The sequence below is a fragment of the Equus caballus genome, chromosome 23, assembly GCF_041296265.1.
Source record: "Equus caballus isolate H_3958 breed thoroughbred chromosome 23, TB-T2T, whole genome shotgun sequence".
Lineage (NCBI taxonomy): Eukaryota > Metazoa > Chordata > Mammalia > Perissodactyla > Equidae > Equus > Equus caballus.
The window spans coordinates 50,126,552-50,149,902 of record NC_091706.1 but is presented as its reverse complement, the minus strand read 5'-3'; the positions used below and the strand labels follow the sequence as shown (position 1 = coordinate 50,149,902).

At 34.4% G+C, this 23,351-nt stretch overlaps 1 protein-coding gene across 6 annotated transcripts in view; it reads right to left on the bottom strand.

The window, feature by feature from the left end:
- CNTLN (centlein) overlaps positions 1 to 23,351 on the bottom strand; it is a 321,096-nt gene that overhangs the window by 53,352 nt on the left and 244,393 nt on the right. For all 6 annotated transcript variants that reach the window (XR_011431201.1, XM_070248231.1, XM_070248227.1 and 3 more), the window contains 3 exons: positions 8,153 to 8,344; positions 2,421 to 2,518; positions 831 to 957 (listed from right to left, as the gene is read on the bottom strand). Coding sequence is in view for 5 of the 6 variants with exons in the window: in XM_070248231.1 (XP_070104332.1) it covers positions 831 to 957; positions 2,421 to 2,518; positions 8,153 to 8,344 (417 nt within the window). In the remaining variant the exon portion in view is untranslated. The remainder of the gene's footprint in view (positions 1 to 830; positions 958 to 2,420; positions 2,519 to 8,152; positions 8,345 to 23,351) is intronic.

The window sequence follows — 23,351 nt, the reverse complement described above, 5'->3', positions numbered from 1 at the left end:
CTGCTTTATGACTTGTGCAAATAGCACCTATTTGTTTTTAAACAAAAAAAATCTCTTTTAGCAAATTGCTGATTTCTACTTTGGGGTCAGATAATATACAACTATTTTAAGTACAACTCTCTTCCTAAGTAGACTGAATTGAGTATACACAGGGGAAAAGTACACTTTAAAAAGATTGTGGTGGGGGCCAGTCCCGTGGCATAGTGGTTAAGTTCGGCATGCTCCACTTCAGCGGCCCAGGTTCACAGGTTCAGATGCTGGGTGTGGACGTAGACCAGCATCCCATGTATAAAGTGGAAGAAGACTGACATAGATGTTAGCTCAGGACTAATCTTCCTTAAGCAAAAAAAGAGGAAGATTGGCAACAGATGTTAGCTCAGGGCTAATCTTCCTCAGGAAAAAAAAAATTGTGGTATGTACAAATTTTTAAAGAACTTCTGATAGTTATTGGTTATCACCTATTTAATTTAAAACTACATGTGTGATTCTATCGTTATAAATTGTAATTTTAAATAAAACAAAATGCTGAATAAACTGTAATTAAGTATCTCAGAAATATTAAAGATCTTTAAAATTTAAACTTGATTATCTTCTCATGTTTATGTTTACAAATATAAAAAGAATGTGTGGCTAATATTATGTATAAGATTTTGGAGTCCTGAATTTTGAAACAATGTACTTTCAGAGCAAATAATGTAATTATATGTAACAGTATATATATATTCTATGAATACTTTGTATAAATTTATTGAGATTGAATATTCAAGTGAAGGAGGTAAATACAATGGGAATCGATTTTTTTTAGTGTCAACAAACGTAAAAGTTGATACCTTTTTTTCAAGATTTTCTAACATTTCATTAACACTCTCATTACTTTCCAAATTCACTTTCTGTCGAAATTTCAAGTCCTCTATCAAATGTCTTTTCATGGTTATGTCCCTCTCCATTCGAGACAGCCTTGAAAGGGAAAAACAAGAGGATAAGCTCACATATTATCCAATGCTATACTTACCTTTAATCTTTAAATGCTATCTGATATTAGTGAAACTGCAAATTAATAAAATAACTGCATGGGGTAAAATATTGCTCTGTTAATATTTTGAATATTTGTAAGATATGCAATCCAGTTGTGACTTGGTAATTATAGTATTATATATGCATTAAAACATAAAAAATAGAAGAACTGAGGAAGATTAATAAAATTTATGAAAACAAAATTATATTTAAATTATCTTCTTGCATTACTAAGAAAAGTCCAAGTGATAGAGATCACCAAAAAGCATAACACTGAGAAAACAACTCTATACTTTAATAAACAAACGCAAAATCTTATAATATCATGTAAACACACTAAAATTAGGCACGATACCTTCTAATTTAATGTCATTTGAGATTGAACTGACATTTCAGTTTAGGTTAAGTTGCTAACATATTAGGTACAAAATGGTAGATGCAGTGACAACCACCACAACTATTCCCACTATAATAACAACAGCTAACATTTCCGGAGTCCTTATTAGGGCCAGTCATGGCTATAAGTGCTTTTCATGTACTAACTCATTTAACCCTCGTAAGATCTTTAAGAGCTAATACTACTAAACTGAGGCACTGAGCCAGCAGGTAGAGGAGCCAGGATTCAGAAAACATTTCTTACAGCCCTCTCTGTTAAACAGTAAGCAAGACTTCCCCTTAATCTAATAAGTAAACTCCAAGATACTCTGTTTAAAAAATTAACCAATCTTTTTGTCTAAGAGTTTTATCTATTAATATCACTTTTAAGTGCTCTTCACTTATAATGTGGTATACATGCACGTGTATGAGATACATACATCCTAAATGATCAATGACACACTGGAATTCTAGCTGAAAATGTTAGCACCTCTATGCTCTGGTACATCTATAACAGATACAGACAGAAAATAATTTTGACTCAGTGAGATAGAATATTTTAAACCCCTTTTATTAATAAATACCTTAAGTACAAACTTTCATCACCCTCCAGTTATTTTAAATACAAATAAAATTTTCCCCTTTTTCCATCTTAGCTTTGTAAACTTAGGCATTAAATCCAATGTAAGGATCAACCCACACATACATATTTTGTCAAATAATTACCATATCCTAAAATTTTTTGTTCATAGTCTTCAGGCCATTAATTTATATTTATTTGAAATTAAATGTTTATTGTAAGAAAGAAAATCTATAATATTATAAATATAATTTTAAAATAGTAACTAACTTGCCATCAACCATGCTTTCTGTGATATCCCTTAAACTTTCATCCTCTGTAGGCCTGAACACGAACTAAGGATGGACAATTCAATTTTTAACGTTTGTATTTTCTTGAGGTGCAATGTTTAATAGAGGTGATTGCCACTAGGTGGCACCAAATACAATGGATAAAAACATAAAGAACATACTTTTCATGCATTTCCTTTATGTGTTCTTCTTTTGCCAGGAGTTCAAATTTCAGAGACTTCACGTTTGACAACTGTTTAGTGAGTTCATTAGTTGCATTCTAGATTAAAAACGTACATAAATTCAAATACACCTTTCGATCTTGGTCTAAAGCAGTACAAAAATAAATGCCATTCTCATGAACAGTAATAAATTTGTAATAATTATCCTTATAATTAAAATGAACATTTTAATATTTTTAAATCTTTTATTTTATATGTTCTAATAGAAATACTATAGTACACTAAAAGTTTTATATAACATGCCAAAACTGTAGAAGAATGTAATCATATAACAACTGCAAAGAATACACACCCAAAATACATTTACAGGAAATACAGACGTTTTTTGTAAAATGTAAATGTGTATGCAATTAAGTATTTTAATGGTTTAATAAGATAACTTAAAACTAATGCTGGATTTATTAATAGCCTATAACAGACTAAATATTGTCACAAATGCCCTGCCTTTCCCACAAAGAGAAGGAATCCATCTCCCAACCCCTTGAATCTGGTCTGGGCTGTGATTTGCTTTGACCAAAAGAACATGGCAGAAATGACACTGTGCAAGCACCAGACCCTTGGCCTAAGTCCTGGTAGCTTGCCCCTCTGCGCTCCTGGAATATGGCCCTGGGATCACCTTGCAAGGAATACAGAGGAAAGGCCACATGGAGGAGTACTGGGGCACCCAGGTGACAGAAAACGGGACAGCTGCCAGACCTGGGAGTGAGGCTATCTTGGAACTTCCCACTCAGGTCAATCCTTGGTTTAGAGAAATGCAGGCATCTGAGAGACCCCAGAAGAGAACGGCAAAAGAACTTCCCAGTCAACCCCCAGAACATAAGAAATAATAAATTGCTGCTGTTTTAAACTGCTATATTTTAGGATAGCTTTTTAGACAGTAATAAAAAACTGACAGAATCTTATGAATGCTAAATACTTCCTTACTTGAACTTACTAATAATACCACTTATTATTAAAGTATTTATACATAATTATTAGTTTTCCAAAGCTTTGTGGTATTTGTTGTCTGCACAGCGTAGGAGCCAGAGGGAGTAACTAGAGCGTTAGGACCCCTAAGTTTCAATTTTGACTCAAGTTTCAAGTAAACATGTAATCTGACACATCACTTAATCTTTTTGATACTTTAGTTTTTCCACCTACAAGATAGTGTTGATATGCAGTAATTCATTGGTTAATTTTAAAAAATATTTAACATATATAAAATATTATAGCTTTAAAAATATTTGGAGTAGTTATTTTGCTAATCTTTCTAGTAACTACAATCAACTGCTTCTATTAGAACTATTCCCAGGTTTGACTGACAAAAGCTAAAAAAATGTAAATCTGAAAAGATGAAACCATTAATCACACAATGTAAATAGAAGTCAAATTCATCAGATAGACTTTAAATATTTAATATTTAAATATCTAATATTTAAATATTGGTATAGCCTATGTAAATAAAATATTTGAAGTAATTTTAATTTTTACATCAAATATGATATTAATTGTCTTAAAAACCCAAGGCTACCTCAACACGACAACTGTATCAAATGTTAAAAGTTTTGATCACGTTTGTGTAATGCAATCTAAATTTCCACCATATTTTCCATGTTTAAGGTGATATCTAGTGTCTTATTTCTAGCACTGCCAGAGTAAGAGGTTACACGCTAGTAAGTTTACCAGATAACTGAAGCTTTGCTTTACTTATTAATCTTAAATTCTTTCCGGAATGACCGTTCATTCATTTAGAAACAGGAACATCCACAATTCATTAAGCTAATAGTGATGCTTTAATATAGTGATATTATATTATAAATATTATCAGTATATTAAATATATGGTATATTACTTATCAACTATATTATCACTATATCATCATAGAGTGATGTCTTTAGGAATGATTATGATATAAATGGCTACTTACTCCTACTCTAAATGGTCCTATACTACTGTTTTTATAATTTTGTATTTTTACCTTAACATTTTTATATATATTTTTTCTCTCTGTCAGTCTGTTGGTTACAATTTCTTGTTTCTGTCAATATTCCTGCCTAAAAACAATCATCCTGTCCCTTAATACGCATACTTCTACTTTGTTGCTTTTGAGGTGTTTTCTGCCGAGAAGTTAAATAAATAAACTTATTAGAGCTGTATTTAAAATAAAAGATAACAGGCAGTAAATGAAACCTGTCAGTATTTTGACAGAAAAAAAAAAAAGAATTTTAAGATAGCTGTTTGAATCTTTTCTGTTTTTAGACTTAAGGCTGTTATGTTAGGTGACTGAAAATGCCATAACTCTGACTTCTAGATAATTGAGGGATTACTGAATTATAGTAAATAAAAAAATGCCAGCTTGATATATACTTATGCCAGAATTTCTAAGTCTCACAGCTATTTCATTTGATTCTCAACACTCCTTCTGACATGGGTAGAAAGGTATCGCTGCTGTAGACCTCTGGAGAAGTTAAGTAACTTCCCTAATCAGGTCTCAGGAGAAGTAAGCGGACAAAGAGTGATCACAACCCAGGTCCTCTGATCCTTTTCCATTTCCTACTACACAATACTTCCCTGCAGCATGACTTAACATCTGGAGTAAAACACACATTTCAAAAATGTCACCATGACAAGAATCCATCCTGGTTAGAGATTTCCTACCTGTTTATTAAATATTATTTAAAATTTGCAGAGTGTAATAAGTAAGGGCATGGACTCAGGAGCCAGATGGTTTGAGTTCTAATCTCAGTTCTGTCACTAAGTAGCCATGTGACCTGGGAGAATTAACTTATTCTCTCTGTGTCTCAGTTTTCTCAATTGCAAAATAGAGATAATAATAGAACTTATCATACAGGGTTCAAATGAGGATTAAATGAGTTAATATTGGTAAAGGAGTTAGAACCAGACAGGCAATAGATTATATACAAAGGAGTAGTAGTTTAAAAACTACTAACCTTTACTATTAATTTACTGGGAAATTGGAAGAGAACATGGTATATACCAAAAGGAATATTTATAACAATCAGGAAGTCAAAGAAGCACAAATATAAATTGGAGTACTATTCAATCCAGATTGTATAAAGAACTACAAATTAAATTAAATATAAACAACTGATGTATACATCATTCAGTGGAAGGAACTGATATGTCTCTAAATATTTTATTATCTATCCATATAAACTTTGGTACCTTGAGGAAACACATCTAATATGGGTAAAGATGAAGATATGGAAAAGGTACATGAGCACTCTAGTGATACTGAATGACCCACACACATCTGAGAAGTATACTAAGAATTTACATAGAAAAGTCTAATATTAATTGGATAAAATAAGAAAGATGCATGTAGATCTTTAATAGATTCAAATCTAACCAGTTTTTCTCAAATAAGCATAAAAACATCAACCAGAAAATAAGCTACTTCTTAGAAAATCATGGTTAGCAATTTGATATCTGTTACGGGCTAAAATATGTCCCCTCAAAATTCATGTATTGAAGTCCTAACCCCTAGTAACTCAACATGTGACTTATTTGGAGATAGAGGTAATTAGGGGAAATGAGGTCATACGGGCAGGCCTTAACCGATATGACCGGTGTCCTCCTAACAAGAGGAGGTTAGACACAGACCACACAGATTGAGGGACAATCACAGATTGTGACGACACAGCAGTAAGGTGGGTATCCACAAGCCAAAGAGAGAGGCCTCAGAGGAAACCAAACCTGTTGATATCTTGATCTTGGACTTCCAGCCTCCAGAACTATGAGAAAATAAATTTCTGTCATATTAAGCTACTCACTCTGTGGTATTTTGGTATGGCAGCCCTAGCAAACTAACACAATATCAAAACAGAAATTTGTAGTAGAAGAGAGTATTATGTACTTAAAAGTACCTGGTCTTCTAGGAAATTTCCATATTAAAACATGAAATAAGACAAAAGTAAAGATTTACCCTTTGGTCCCTATGCAGCCTGGTTAGTGTTACAGGACTCTAGGCTAGATATGGACAACGTCACTCCAAACTTACATCAAGTGTGATCTGAACTGCTTTAGGCACTCCCTTAGTCTCAACTCTGTGACCCACACATTCCTCCAAAGCAAGACAGAGATTTATATATGGGTAAAAACTTATACCATGGGACACCACAATGCAAATACTCACAGATATTCATATGGGCCTATTATTACCAAAAATTATGTTAGAGCATTAGCAGCAAGTAAAATCAAATAAGCAAAATATAAATCAATTTAAAACTAGCAACAATTTAAAATTTTTTTGAAGTCAGATTAGACATTACTGGATCTAACATTCTATTTTATCTTGGTGAAAACTAAAGTGGTGTTAGGATTGTGAAGACTTAAAGAAGAATCACAAAAGTGTGGATAAAAGTCCCTGTAGTAGACGGGGTCAAAGAATATCTCAATGATTGCATCCTTTGTATAGAAATCTAAACACAAAATCTTCAACTTATGAACGATACGAGAACAAAATATTCATTTTATTCCACTTTTTCAGAGACAGAAACACATTTTAAGAGAATACACATGCCCCCAAAGTTGCACAACTATTTTTTCTCACATTTCTATTACGCAAGGTATTTAAACTTATAAAATGTAGTAGTTGAGGCAAGTTCTGCACATAAAAACTGTCTGATGAAGACGGTATTTAAGAAGTATCTAAATTAATGCCAGTGGATAAAGCAAAATATTTTCAAGCAATGATTCACTAATTTACTTTAAACTTTATCCTAGTTTATCCTATTAGTAATCTTTCATTTAAAAATATTATTATTGGCGAGTGCACATATAATATTGTGAATTGAAAACAACTGAGTGTATTTGCCAATTCAATAGTCGAATACCCTCTTAACAGTCAATTATTCCATTCCTGAAGTATTCTGTGCATTTCCAACCAGAATTTTCTTCCTAGTGACTCTCACCATAGATATGGTCCCATATACACTGTCCTTTTAGCTTCAAGCTAGCAATCCCCACCAAAGAAAATAATTAAGTATAGGAGGGATAAACGCTTTTTTTTTACCTAGCATAAAAATGAACCTTCCGATTAAAACTCACAAATCCTATTTCTTACAAGATAATTCTATTTAAACTAAGATCACCCTTACTTTTAAGTTGTTGACAGCTTCACCTGAACTTAGATACAATTCTTTACAAACAAAAGAAATCTTGCTTTTTATTCTTACTCTCAGTTTTAACTTTCTGAAATCTATTGAACCAACTCACCTTTGTGTTTCTTCTCCCTCCCCCAACTTCCCTCCTTCCTCCCCATCTCCAACCAACAACCACCAAATTAAAATAACAGCAAGTGTGCAGAGGGAAGCAATTCTATTTATGTTAATACATTACATGTTTGAAAGGAATCTGTTCAGTGGAGGGAGGAATGGGGGGCAGACAGGACTTGAATAGTGGAATAGAATGACAACGGCCAGTTTCCATCATCTCCTAAATTAGGATATATGGTGTCTTGTCAATTTTTCGGAGAACAGTATTATAAGTTACTAGGTAAGAATCTACCAGGCTAAAATAGAACGATGAGGTTAAATGTAGTATTAATAACTTTGGATTATTTATACTATAATTTACCTTTGTTATAGAATTAAATTAGAATTCATACAAACTTGTCTTTAAGGATTCATTGACTTAAATGTGTTTTCATCTTTAATAAAATTTATAATCACCTTTAGTTTACACTGCAATTGCTTCATTTCCAAGTCCATGCTCCTTGAAGTACCAAGTGATGTAACTTGCATCCGTGGAACTGTTACCTGGGAAACTTCTTCTGTCAAACTTGTGATTTCAGATGAGGACTCTAATTTCTTCAGTAAATCTTCTTTTTCTTTCCGAAGCGCAGCCAAATCCAAATTTAGTTTCTTTTTTTTTTAAATAAAATAAACACAAATATATTATAAAAGTAATTGCATTTAATCTAATAATTGTCAGCATTCAAAATTCTACAGGTAGGAAAATACTAAAGAAAAGAAATTAATTATAAGACTAGTTACTGTAAAAACTTCACAAAAATTATTATTTCTACCAGTTTTTGCTTAAGGTTTTGGGACTTGTAGAGGTTAAAACAAAAGAGACCAGCTGAAATTGCTATCTTTTCGTTGTCTGGTCTTTACTCATGATGTGCTATTTCTTTGCCTTCGCATATACATGGGTGAGCCAGTGATTCACATATTTGATAACCTTGACTTCAGGGCTGATGTACTTAACTGGTAAAAGCTAAGCTGGAGCAGGATGGGATAACAGATGTTAGTTGTTTATTCCACTGGGTAGGTCTTACCACCCTATATAGCAGCCAAAATGCTTCTCATTTAGCAACATAAATGTTAAGTCCAATTAGTAGAAGAGGCTTATTAGAGATTTAGTTCAAATAAATAGCGTACAAACAAATTTGCTCAGTCTTCTGCACGTGATTGATAGTTGACAAGTCCTCTTTGTAATGTTGAGGTAGATTGCACTAAACCTTTTACATTTGAATTTTTAATAACACAAACATTTTACTAAATGGCATACTGGTAATATTTTTATGAAACAGTTAATGTTAGCCCTTCTCGCTCACCAATCTGCAGTCAGCAGAATGCCACCAGGCTGTAATGATACAACAACTTAGAAGTCCTTAAGAGGATAACCGCACTACTATTTTATTATTCCAAAGAAGCTTATACTGTGGTAGTTTAACATAAGGAACAATTAGACAAAATGGTAGTGAAATCTCTCAGAGGGGTAAAATAATCTTTCTTTGTTAAGAACTCTAATTAAAACAGCAAAAGATGTAGCTAACATGTACAGCGGTATAAATATGAGACATAATAAGTTAAGCATTAACACTATATTTAAACACAACTCCTGGAATTTATACCAATAAATCTTTGTTACATATGTATTTGTGTATACTTGTGTATACTGTTAAATATGAATATTTTAGATCACAGATTCAAAACTAGGGCTTGACATATTTGAGATTAAACTATGTTTTTGTCAAATAAAAAAGTATGTTTTGGTGAAAAAACTTATTCCTTTGGCTATATTTTAACTTACGATCTAAAAGCATGGTTCTATACATTTTCAGGAAATATTCATTCATGAATTGTCCCAAAGGTACTTAATAATTAGTATCTAAAAGCAAACTCACAGTTTCCCCAAACCTGAAAATCTTCCTGGTTATCATCCAGGCTTGAATCTATCTCCCTCTTTGTTTATGAATTCTCTATGTCCCATCAATTGTCAGGTTCTGTAAATTAGGTAACACGTTTCTCATATCCATTCCCTTCTGCCACCTTCCTAATGAAGACTCATTATCCCACTAAGACTTCGGCAGTAACCCTTCCCCTCCCCACAACCTTTCCCTGCCTTCAAATAATCTTTTATACAACTTCCTAAAACAACACTGACCTATCACTCCCTTATTCAAACCGTTCTGGGGTTCCTCAGCCCAACAAAATAAAGCTCAGGTGTTTGTGGTCAGAATAAGGCTCTCTAAGATTTAGCTTCTATTTGTGTTTCAGTCGGACATCACTTGAAGTCCAACTTGCCTGCCCTTCCCCAAACCTGTCTTCCATCTCTACACTGATGCATCTAGACATGGTGTTTCCTTCTGCTGAAATTTCTCATGCTTAAAGAGCAACTTAGCATTTTCTCCTTAAGAAGCCATCTCTGTTCTTTCTTCTCTTTTTCTTCAACAAAGTAGCTTCTCCATTCTCTTAGCTTCCAGAGCACTGTGCCTGTTTCTCAACCACGAACCCTAGTAAATCCCGAGAGAGACTCTGCCTTTGTTTACTTATATATTCTCCACAATATCTAAAAACAAAGCCTTCTGTATAGTGAGAACCAAAAGAAAGGTTTCAAAACTTCAAGACTCCCTATTTGTAGCAAGGATGGTGCTATAAAGACACATTGATTTCAGCCTGTGTTTATAAACTTTCTATTGGATTATCACCATATAAATTAAAAAACACTTTTATTAGCAATGTAATAATATTAGCTTTTACTGAAGTAGTGGGCACTGGAGTATTTATCAATCTTGAAGTTAACACTGTATCTAAATTAGACTTTTTGAGATTTTGATTTGGTAAGACATAACTCATGGCTACAAGTCTAGATGGAATCTTAGGAAACAAAAAAGAAAAAACTTCGAGGAGGCTCTTTTCTTCCTTGAACAGCTCCAGTGGCTTCCCTCATTTGTTAAACTTGTACGCCATTAGATTTCTGTCTATCCCTTCCCAGTGGCAGAACTTGACACTATAATATATTCTTCATTGAGGAAAGACCAAGCCAATAAACATATTTCTCTAAAAAACAAGTATATGTAGATTTTAATTTCAATTTAACAATATAAAATGTATTAAATGAAGAAACACTGAAATTACGGAGACAGTAAACCAAATGACTTGTAATTTATTAAAATACAAATCATGTTTTGATTTAAAAATATTTAAAATGTACAATCTTTAAATCATATTTCTAATATCAGTTATATATGTGTAGAAATGCTACCAGAGCACCTGTCAAAATAGAAGAAATAGGCAAATCATATATTCCATCAGTTTGGAATACTTTGATTATCCCTTAGAATTTTGGACAAATAATTACAGCTCTATTACTAACTTCTCTCAGTTTAAACAATCTATTTCTTATTTGAGAAATACTATAGATAAGACAAGAAGCATAAATAACTTTCTTTTGTTTACATTTGGTGTGGCATATGAGGTCACTTTTGTGGTGACCTTGATAGAAAGAGATTGTGCTATAAAATCTACCAATAAAGATTACTCTTAAAATTGTTATTTTTCTTTTTTATTAGAAGGATGATTTCTATTTCTATATTATTACCTTTCCATCTCTAATCAAAGATTTAAAAATAGTAAGTCATATTATATTAAAACCACAAATAATAATAAAACAAATAGAAGAGTCATAATTTCTGGATTCTAGTTTTGGATCTACTGCTTACCAGCTGAATGATGCTGAACAAGCCCTTGACTTTGTTTCCTCATTTAAAAACAGAGATGATGCTTGCCTACCTAGCAAAGGTAATTTTGAGTGCAGATTTAAAAACAAATTCTATGATAGTACTTGGTAAGTTTTAAATTTACAGCATTATTGTTAGCATCATTGTCTTGTGGTAAATGCTACCATATAGAGTCTGAGAAGTGTCTTAAAGGGCTGAGGACCTGGATTAACAAAAACTTTGGTACACACACACACATACACATATAATAATCCTATAATTTCTCTCATGATAGAAACCTTATTTTACCTTAAGTGAGAGTATTTGTTTGATCTCAATTTAGGATTCTCTATTATGCTACAAGCTTATTGAAGGCAGATGTGTTACTCTGACTCTTTACATCTCCAGCAGTGCGATCCCCCCACAATCTTTTAAAAGTCTATTTCAATTTAAAAGTTGACTTCAATGAGAATAAATACTGAGATTTGTATTGATTGATGTGTAGTCAATTATTCTAACCAAAGGTTATAAAATAGAACTTAACACTATAAAAGTTTAATATTTCACTAGCTATTAATTATTTATTTAAATATATAGCATTGAGGAGAGAGAACATATAAGTCTCTGAAAAGAAAAGAAACCTCTAAGCAACTGTAAGAAGAAACAAGAATATATTGGAGAATTCATTCTTCAATAATGAGCACTGTGGTAGGCAGAATTGTCAGATGATGCCCAATGACCTATGCCCTTGTATAATACTCTCCTCTGGTAGGTGAGTGGGATCATGAATATAATGGGCTATCACTCCCATGATTACATTATTCACATTATGTTATATGCAAAAGGGATTCTGTAGATGTAAATTATGGTCCCAAATCACATGACTTTGAATTAATCAAAAGCATGATTGTCCTGGTTGATCCTGACCTAATCAGGTGAGCCCTGTAAAACAAGGCCAGGGCCCCTTCTGAGGTCAAAGAGATTCTCCTGCTGGCATTGAAGAAGTAAGTTGCCATGTTATGAGAGTACTATGGAGGGAGCTATAAGGTAAGGACCTAAGGAAGGCCTCAAGTGCTGAGAATGGTCCTTGACCAGCAGTGGGCCAAAAAACAGGGACCTCAGTCCTACAACCACAAGGAACTGAATTTTTCCAACAAAACATGAACTTGGAAGGAAAGCCTGAGCTCCAGAAAGGAAGGCAGCCTGGCTGACACACTAATTGCAGCCTTGTGATACTCTGAGCAGGGGGCCCCACTAAGATGTGCCAGACTCCTGACCCATGGAAACTGTGAAGTGATATGTGTATATGTTGTTTCTAAGCTGGTAGATTTGTGGTAATTTGTTATGTAGCATGGAAAACTAATATGAGTCCCAATTTTTAAAAACTCGTCCCCTTTCTTAAAACTATCCCTTGTTCCCTATTACCACCGTGCCCCATCTTAAGCAAGTATCCCAAACCCCATAGTGTATAGTCTATATAATATCTTCATTCTGGTTTAACTTTCTTTTCCTTATCCATAGTTTTGTGTTAATTTTATTTCTTCAATTGCTTAAAAAGTATTATTACACAAGTGACGTCAGCATCATGATGGAGTGAGCTGTTCTTTCAGACTCTCCTCCCTAAGATACAATGAAAAGGACATTCACAAATGAATAGAGGACACTCACACAACACAAAAGACATCTGAGAGATCCACACAGCCATACGCCTGAAGGTGGAGGCTCTGGATCACCCAGGAGGAAATGGAAGGAGGTAAGGGGATTTCCTCTCCCTCCCCCTATGGCAGCGACCCAGGGCATGGGACTATGTGCAGCTCTGAGAATTGAGGCAGGAGGGCTGGCTCCCAGTAGAACACATTCACTCTCCAAGTTCCCTCACAGCCCATGGGAAAGTTCCATGCAGAGGTGGCTAAGCTATGGTGGGGGTGTCTTCATCAAGCGAGCACGCCAGGAGGGCAGATAGTGAGGGCAGAGTGAGAATGCCCCCGGGATCGTGCACATGAAAGAAAGCACTCCTGCCTCCGCCCAGCACTCAAGCTCAGCCGGTCAGCCAGAGCACCTATGCATACATTCGAAAAGCAGCAGCTATGAGTGAGCAAACTGGAAATTACAGACAGGACCTGTCAGCTTAGATTCTAAGGACAGGCATAGATGCCAGCGAGTGCAGTGGGCTCAGAATACACAGCTCCTGATCAACCTCCACAAGTGGCGGTAGGTGGAAGCTGCAACCAGAAACTACCACTATGCAATGGCACAAGTCCATGCCATCAAATAGTATGAAGAAATATATTAATACTCCAGATGAGAAGGAAAATGACAAGCACCCAGAAACCAACCCAGAAGGCACAGAACTTTACAATATAAATGACAGAGAATTCAAAATAGCTATCATAAAAAACCTCAAGAACTTACAAGAAAACACAGATAGACAGTTGAATGAAACGAAGAATAAAATTAATGAACAGAGGGAATTGTTCACAAAAGAGACTGAAACTATAAAGAAAAACCAATCAGATATGTTGGAGACAAAAAACACAATGAATGAGATAAAGAAAAATCTGGACTACCTGAATAACAGAGCTGATGTTATGGAGGATAGAATTAGCAGTCTAGAGGACATAAATATAGAAATACTTCAGATGAAGGAGGAACGAGAACTAAGACTAAAAAGAAATGAAGAAATTCTCCAAGAAATATCCAACTCAATTAGGAAATGTAACATAAGGATAATAGGTATTCCAGAGGGAGAAGAAAGGGAGAATGGAGCAGAAAGCTTGTTTAAAGAAATAATAGCTGAGAACTTCCCAAACATGGAGAAGGAGCTAGAAATACAAGTAAAAGAAGCTAATATAACTCCTAATTATATCAATGTAAAAAGACCTTCTCCAAGGTATAGAGTAGTAAAACTGGCAAAAGTCAAAAAGAAAGAAAAAATATTAAGGGCAGCAAGGCAGAAGAAAATAACTTACAAGGAACCCCTATCAGGCCTTCAGCAGATTTCTCAGCAGAAACTTTACAGGCTGGGAGAGAGTGGAACAATATATTCAAAATTCTGAAAGACAAAAATTTTCAGCCAAGAATACTCTATCCAGTGAAAATATCCTTTGGATATGATGGAGAAATAAAAACTTTCCCAGATAAACAAAAGCTGCAGGAGTTCATCACCACAAGACACAAGACCCCCCAGCCCACAAGAATTGATCAGGATGGCGCTCACACGTGAAAAAAAAAAAGAAAGGGTTTACAAAGCCTCGAGCAAGGAGACAAATAGGCAGACAAAATCAGAAAATTGCAGCTCTCTATGGGAACAGGTTAGCAAAAAATTATAACATTAAAGATAAAGAGAAGGAAAACATCAAAAATAAATATAATCGCATCATGTTAAACACAAACTCACAACACAAGATGGAATAAGTTGTGAGAACTACAACTTAGAAGAGGAAGAGGAAAGGGATGGAGTCAGATTAGACTAAGGAAATAAGAGGCTATCAGAAAATGGACTATATTATTTACAAGATTTTTAATACAAACCTCATGGTAACCACTAAAAAAATAATCAGAAAAGAGACACAAATGATAAATAAAGAGAAAACAGAACTGAATTGGTCGTCTGAAATACAGAGGACGAGAAACAAGGGAAATACAGGACAACCAGAAAACAAGTGATAAAATGGCAGCATTAAGCCCTCGTGTATCAATAGTCACTCTAAATGTAAATGGATTGAATTCTCCAATCAAAAGACACAGAGTAGTGGGATGGATTAAAAAACAGGACCCAATAACAAGCTGCCTCCAGGAAACACATCTCAGCTCAAAAGACAAAAACAGGCTCAGAGTGAAGGGATGGAAGACAAAACTCCAAGCTAATAGCAAACAAGAAAGCAGGTGTCGTCATACTTATATCAGACAAAGTAGACTTCAAGATAAAACAGGCAATGAGAGACAAAGAGGGGCAGCATATAATCATAAAAGGGACACTCCGACAAGAAGATATAACACTTATAAATACACATGCACCCAAAACAGGAACACCAAAGTACATAAAGCAACTACTAACAAAACTAAAAGGAGATATTAACAACAACACAATAATAGTAGGGGACCTTATCAGCCCACTTACATCAATGGATAGATCATCCAGACAGAAAGTTGACAAGGAAATAGTGGATATAAATGAAAAACTAGAGCAGACGGACTTAACAGATATATATGGCACACTCCATTCCAAAACAGCAGAATACGCATTCTTCTCAAGTGCACATGGAACATTCTCAAGGATAGACTGTATGAGGGAAACAAGGCAAGCCTCAATAGATTTAAGAAGGTTGAAATCATATCAAGCATCTTTTCCGACCATAACGCTATGAAACTATAAATTACAAGAAAAAAGCTGGGAAAGTGACAAATACGTGGAGACGAAACAATATGCTACCAAAGAACCAATGGGTCATTGAAGAAATTAGAGGAGAAATCAAAAAATATCTGTAGACAAATAAAAATGAAAATACACAATACCAAATCATATGGGATGAAGCAAAAATGGTCCTAAGAGGGAAATTTGCAGCAATACAGGCCCACCTTAACAAACAAGAAAAATTTCAAATAAGCAATCTTAAACTACAACTAGCAGAATTAGAAAAAGAAGAACAAACAAAGCCCAAAGTCAGCAGAAGGAGGGAAATAAAAATTAAAGCAGAAATAAAGGAAATTGAAACAAAAAAGATAGTAGAAAGCATCAATGAAACAAGGAGCTGGTTCTTTGAGAAGATAAAAAAAAATTGACAAACCTTTAGCCAGAGTCACTAAGAAAAAAATAGAGAAGACTCAAATGAATAAAATGAGAAATGAAAGAGGAGAAATTACAATGGACAGCACAGAAACACAAAGGATTATAAGAGAATAGTATGAAAATCTATATGCCAACAAATTGGATAACTTAGAAGAAATGGATAAATTCTTAGCTTCATACAACATCTCAAAATGGAATCAAGAAGAAATAAAAAATCTGAATAGATCAATCACAAATAAAGAGATTGAAACAGTAATCAAAAACCTCCCAAAAAATAAGAGTCCAGGACCAGATGGCTTCTCTGGAGAATTCTATCAAACATTCAAAGAAGATTTAATACTTAACCTTCTCAAACTATTCCAAACAGCTGAGGAAGATGGAATGCTTCCTAACACATTTTATGAGGCTAACATCACCCTGATCCCAAAGCCAAACAAGGACAACACGAAGAAGGAAAATTACAGGCCAATATCACTGATGAACACAGATGCAAAAATCCTCAACAAAATATTGGCAACTCTAATAAGGCAATACATCAAAAAGATCATACATCATGATCAAGTAGGATTTATACCAAGGACACAGGGATGGTTCAATCAATGTGATACACCACATTAACAAAATGAGGAATAAAAACCATATGATCACCTCAATAGATGCAGAGAAAGCATTTGACAAGATTCAACATCAATTTACAATAAAAACTCCAAACAAAATGTATATAGAAGGAAAGTAACTCAACATCATAAAGGACATATGTGACAAACCCACAGCCAACATTGTATGCAACAGAGAAAAACGAAAAGCCATCCCTCTGAGAATAGGAACAAGACAAGGGTGTCCACTCTTGCCACTCTTATTCAACATACTACTGGAAGTTTTGGCCAGAGCAATTAGGCAAGAAAAAGAAAGAAAAGGAATCCAAATAGGCAATGAAGAAGTGAAACTCTTGGTGTTAGCAGATGACATGATTTTGTATATAGAAAACCATAAAGAATCAATCAGAAAACCATTAGAAATAATCAACAACTACAGCAAAGTTGCAGGGTACAAAATCAACTTAGAAAAATCACTTGCATTTCTATACTCTAATAATGAACAAACACAAAGAGAAGTCAATAATATAATTCCATTTACAATCACAACAAAAATATCACAAATAAAATACCTAGGAATAAATTTAACCAAGGAAGTGAAAGACCTACACATTGAAAACTAGTCTTTCGTAAGGCTTTATTGAAGGAAATTGATGATGACCTAAAGAAATGGAAAGATATTCCATGCACATGGATTGGACAAATCAATATAGTTAAAATGTCCATACTACCTAAAGCAATCTGAAGATTCAATGCAATCCCAATCAGAATACCAATGACATTCCTCATGGAAATAGAACAAAGAATCCTAAAATTCATATGGGGCAACAAAAGACCCTGAATAGCTCAAGCAATCCTGAGAAAAATAACAAAGCTGGAGGCATCACAATCCCTGACTTCAAAATATACTACAAAGCTATAATAATCAAAACAGCATGGTATTGGTACAAAAACAGATACACAGATTAATGGAATAAAATTGAAAGCCCAGAAATAAAGCCAAACATCTACGGACAGCTACTCTTCAAAAAAGGAGCCAAGAACATACAATGGAGAAAGGAAAACTCTCCAATAAATGGTGTTGGGAAAACTGGACAGCCACATGCAAAAGAATGAAAGTAGACCATTATCTTTCACCACACACAAAAATTAACTAAAAATGGATCAAAGACTTGAAGGCAAGACCTGGAACCATAAAACTCCTAGAAGAAAATATAGGCAGTACACTCTTCGACATCAGCTTTAGAAGGATCTTTTAGAATACTATGTCTACTTGGACAAGGGAAACAAAAGGGAAAATAAACAAGTGGGACTTCATGAGACTAAAGAGCTTCTGTAAGGCAAAGGAAATCAGGAACAAAATGAAAAGACAACCCACCAATTGGGAGAAAATATTTGCAAATCATATATCCGACAAGGGGTTAATCTCCAAAATATATAAAGAACTCACACAATTCAACAACAAAAAAACAACTTGATCAAAAAATAGACAGAGGATATGAACAGACATTTTTCCAAAGAAGATATACAGATGGCCAATAGGCACATGAAAAGATGTTCAATATCACTCATCATCAGGGAAATGCAAATAAAAGCTACACTAAGATATCACCTTACACCTGTTAGAATGGCTAGAATCACCAAGACAAAAAATTAACAAACGTTGGAGAGGATGTGAAGAAAAGGGAATCAAGGGAATCAAGGGAATCTTTAACACTGCTGGTGAGAATGCAAACTGGTACAGCCTCTATAGAAAACAGTATGGAGATTCCTCAAAAAATTAAAATTAGAAATACCATATGACCCAGCTATCCCACTACTGGCTATATACCCAAAGAACTTGAAATCAACAATTCAAAGAGACTTATTCACCACTATGTTCACTGCAGCATTATTCACAATAGCCAAGAAGTGGAAGCAACCCAAGTGCCCATCGATTGATGACTGGATAAAGAAGTATACACACACACACACACACACACACACACATATATACACAATGGAATACCACTCTGCCACAAAAAGGACAAAATCGTCCCATTTGCAACAACACGGATATACCTTGAGGGTATTATGTTGAGTGAATAAGCCAGACAGAGAAATAGAAACACCATATGATTTCACTCATATGTGGAAAATAAACTAACACATGAACAAAGAGAATAGTTTAGAGATTACCAGAGGGCAAAGAGGTTGGGGGGGTGGGCATAAGGGGTAAAGGGACCCATTTCTATGGTAACTGGCAAATAATAATGTACAACTGAAATTTTACAATGTTATAAACTATTAAGACTTCAATAAAAAATATATATAGTTCCATTTTCTAAGCTAAAAACATAAATTACCTCTACTAGACCTGCATTTTGTAGTTTAATTGTCAAGCAAAAAGCCTCTGGTCAGAAGCTTCCTTTTGTTGCTCTCAACAGTAACTGTGGAATCCCATGAACAGGTAAATAAGCATCTCGTCATGGACTTTCCCTTGTTCTCTTACATGGGAGTTCGTTCATAAATTTCTTTTATTCTGCTCCCCAACTTTCCATTTTCTGGAAGATTTTGATAGGGAATCTCTAGATTCAGAAACTGACTCAATATCTGTTATTCATTCTTTTTGTTTATAATCTCTAACATATATTAAGAATTCACACAATTCAACAAGAACAAAAAAACAACTTGATTAAAAAATGGGCAGAGAATGTCAACAGACACTTTTCCAAAGAAGATATACAGATGGCCAATAGCACATGAAAAGATATTCAACATCACCAATCATCAGGGAAATGCAAATAAGTGCTACTGTAGTACCACTGCACCAGCTCTGTTTTCAATGATAAAATAAAAAGTTATAATCCTTGCCTTTAGGTAGCCACTACTCTAGAAATATATAACAATAAACTACAATAAGTGCTATGACAATTGGTGGAAGAAATATCAACAATCTAAGATATGAAGATGACACCATCTTACTGGCAGAAAGCAGCAATGACTTGAAACAACTTCTGACAAGAGTGAAAGAAAGTGCAAAAGCAGGACTGCATTTGAAAACCAAGAAGACAAAAATTATGCCTACCAAAGAACTACACAACTTTAACACAGACAATGAAGACACTGAAATTGTTAAAGATTTTGTTTACCTTGGTGCAGTCATCACTTTAAATTGAGACTGCAGCCAAGAAATCAAGAGAGGACTGAGACTCAGAAGGGCAGCAATGGAAGGATTAGGAAAGATCATCAAGTGTAAGGAGGTATCATTAGAGACTAGGGCCAAGATTATCCACACCCTCATCTTCCCAATTACTGTGGATGCGTGTGAAAGCTGGACAGTGCAGAAGGCTGAAAGGAAAACAAATTGGTTCATTTGAAATATGGTGTTGGAGGAGAGCTCTATGGACACCTGGACTGTCAGAAAGACAAACAAGTGGGTCCTAGAGCAAATTAAGTCTGAATTATTTCTGGAGGCAAAACTGATAACACTGAGGCTGCCCTACTTTGGGCACATCATGAGAAGGTAGGATTCTTTGGAAAAGACAAAAATGCTGGGAAAAGTAGAAGGCAGTAAGAAAAGAGGAAGACCAAATATGAGATGGATTGACTCCATAGAGGAAGCCATAGGCATGAGTCTACAGGAGCTGAGTAGGGCTGCTGAGGACAGGACATTGTGGACATCACTCATTCAGAGGGTTGCCAGGAGTTGGAGTCGAGTCGACAGCACATAACCAACCAAGTGCTATGAAGAAACAAAACAGAACCGAGGGAACTGCTGCTGCCTTCAAAATCTGTCTGTAAATGCTGGTTACAGCCAGTTTCCTTCCATGTATTCCTCCTGTCTTGCTTTGTTAAATGTTTCCTAGAAGCTAGAACAGTCAAGGCAATGGCTAGATCTACAACCACCCTGCTTTCCAACTTCTACTCTAGAGACAGTATCTGCCAGAACACTGGTGAGTAAACTGAGTGCAGTCCAGAGGAGATCGAGGACCTCCTTTCCAGGAGGGAGCCTCAGTCAACATTTTAATGTTCAAGAATGAATTATCAGAAAAATAAAACAGGGCCCATGGAAAATATTCTACAGCCCAAGTGAAAAGAAGTAAAGGGCTTAGAAAAAAAATCAAATCTAAAAGAATCATTTCCCTAATCACCCCCTAAACAATATATTTTTATATACTCTCTGATATTGATGTCTCCAAAGAATAAAATATTCAACATCTGCCTATTCAATCGACATTGTGACACATGTAAAGAAAATGCTTTTGAGTATTCACTTAGTTTAGGGGCAGTGCTCCAAGGGAAAGGAATAGGATGTGGTATAGCTCCTCACCTCTAATAAGAGACCAATTCTGACGTAACATCTTATTCTGAAGAGTAACCACCCCATAGACTAAAAGACACTGCTTAGTTCTCCCCATATGTTTTCAATACTGGATTAGAAACTTGAAATAATAAACCGTTTAAAAAATTTGGAAAATGTTTTTAGTTGGGATAGTGGGATCTGAAAAGCAGACACATGGAAATTCTAGAAAATCCAGCTAAACATGAGGTTGAATATCAAGGTCACAGAAGCAGAGTTTCTAGAAAGCCTATGGAGGAAATAGATGGTTGCAGAAGGATTCTTTCCAGTGCATGCTGAGACAAAGGTTAGATGTGAAATGTTGGGAAAGGTCAATCAGTAACCAGAGGAAAAAGCAAGAGTTAGCTCCCATTTATAACAATAGCGGAGTCTCTGATTTTTCCTCTTCCTTCTGAAACCCAAAGGCCATCACAGTCAAAGTAGGGAAAAGTAATCATTAAATGAGAATAGTCTGTTTCCAATTACTTCACTAAAACTTTTAATCTTAAATTCTGCATAGAACTGATAGTACTGAATGAAGGTATTTCATGTTGAATACATAAATAAGTTCATTTATATCTCACAATCAGATTATTCTGGTTCACACTTAAGCAGAAGCAGAAATTCTAATATCTTATTATTGTGATCTTAAAAAATTATGAGAGAATTTTGATACCAGAATTAAAGAAAAAAGACTGGAAATAAAATTCTAGTTGAACAATATCCATGTAAATTCTATAGGCAAGAACCTCCTAGAAAGTCACCATGATCTTAATGATATTTCTCCTTCTTGTGAATAGAGTCAATACTCTTTCATTGGGAATATTATTCTTTTACAAGGAATAAAACTGAAAGAAATAAAATTCTACCTGTTCTCCAATGACTGTCCAAAAGCACAGTCATTTAATTAAAACATTATATGAGTTAAAAAAGAAAATTACCTGGGTTTCTAGATCACTAGCAGAATATTTTCAGTACAAGTACTTATCTACAAAGATAAACAGTACAAATTAATAACTCTTTAAAGTGAATAACAAGTGTTTTAAATTTAAAACATGAGTTTTCCTTTGTGATGATACTTGAGAGCTTCAAGAAAAAGAATTAAAAATTAAAAACCACACACACACACACATACACAAGAACAAAGATCTTAGGCAGAGCTGGAATTATTTATGTAACAAAATTTCTTATGGAAAATACACTGAGTTGCTACATCACTCATTTATAAACTATTTTCTGACAAATGCAGTTATTAAAAGCCTACAGTATGTTTCACAAAATGTCAAGCAAATGAAGGTAATATAGAGGACTTTTTACCAATGCTTTTTGCTAGTAGTTAGACTTCAGTAGCCTTTAGAGACCATTAAGTACCCTTTGGCTAATTGGCCAATGGTAGATTAATCCTCTTTTTATTCTAGCAGCACTATTTTAACACCCTTTACACTCTGTCAGTGTAGTGTGTGAATGACAAAATAATATTGTGCATGAATAATAAGCAGAAAAGTTAAATTAACATTTCATGTTTCACATGCCATACCTATGTGTCAGAAGAACTTTCTTTTTAAGTCACTGACATTCAACTATTTTAAACAATCGCATGTTGACATCTTATTGAGGCGAATCTTCCTAATTACTGCTAATTGCCTATCAAGAAAAAAACTCTTTTCATGAAGTGCAGTTGTCTAATACAGATAACCAAGCTCAAGTATGCACATTAGAGACAAAGCATGACACTTAAGCTGCTACTTTGTTATAAGGTCATACTAAATATGATTTGCAATTAACAAACCAGTTTTTTATGGTACTGAAAATGCCAATCTGTCTTGATGTGTTCAAATTAGGTTCTATCAAAGAAATATGGATATCTGCATACGGATAAGGGATATGGTACTCTCAGTAACATTTAAAGAAGTAAAATTAATTCAAATGCCCTTACTCTTTGTAATGTAAGTTCTAGGTAATGCTCAATTAAATAATTACTTTGTAAATATGTTTGAATATGACTTCTCAAAGTGAAAATAAACACTATTATTTCAAATTGTTTAAAACAGTTCAGTAGTACTTTTAATTCTCAAAACAGCCCCAAATACTGAAAACATTTGACAAGTATCTTTTAATTTGTATTAATAGTCTTGACATTATAGGCATTTATAATAAATATTAATCTCTGTGATACTATCAATATAGTGTTTCAAAATGATCTGAAAACCTAAACTAG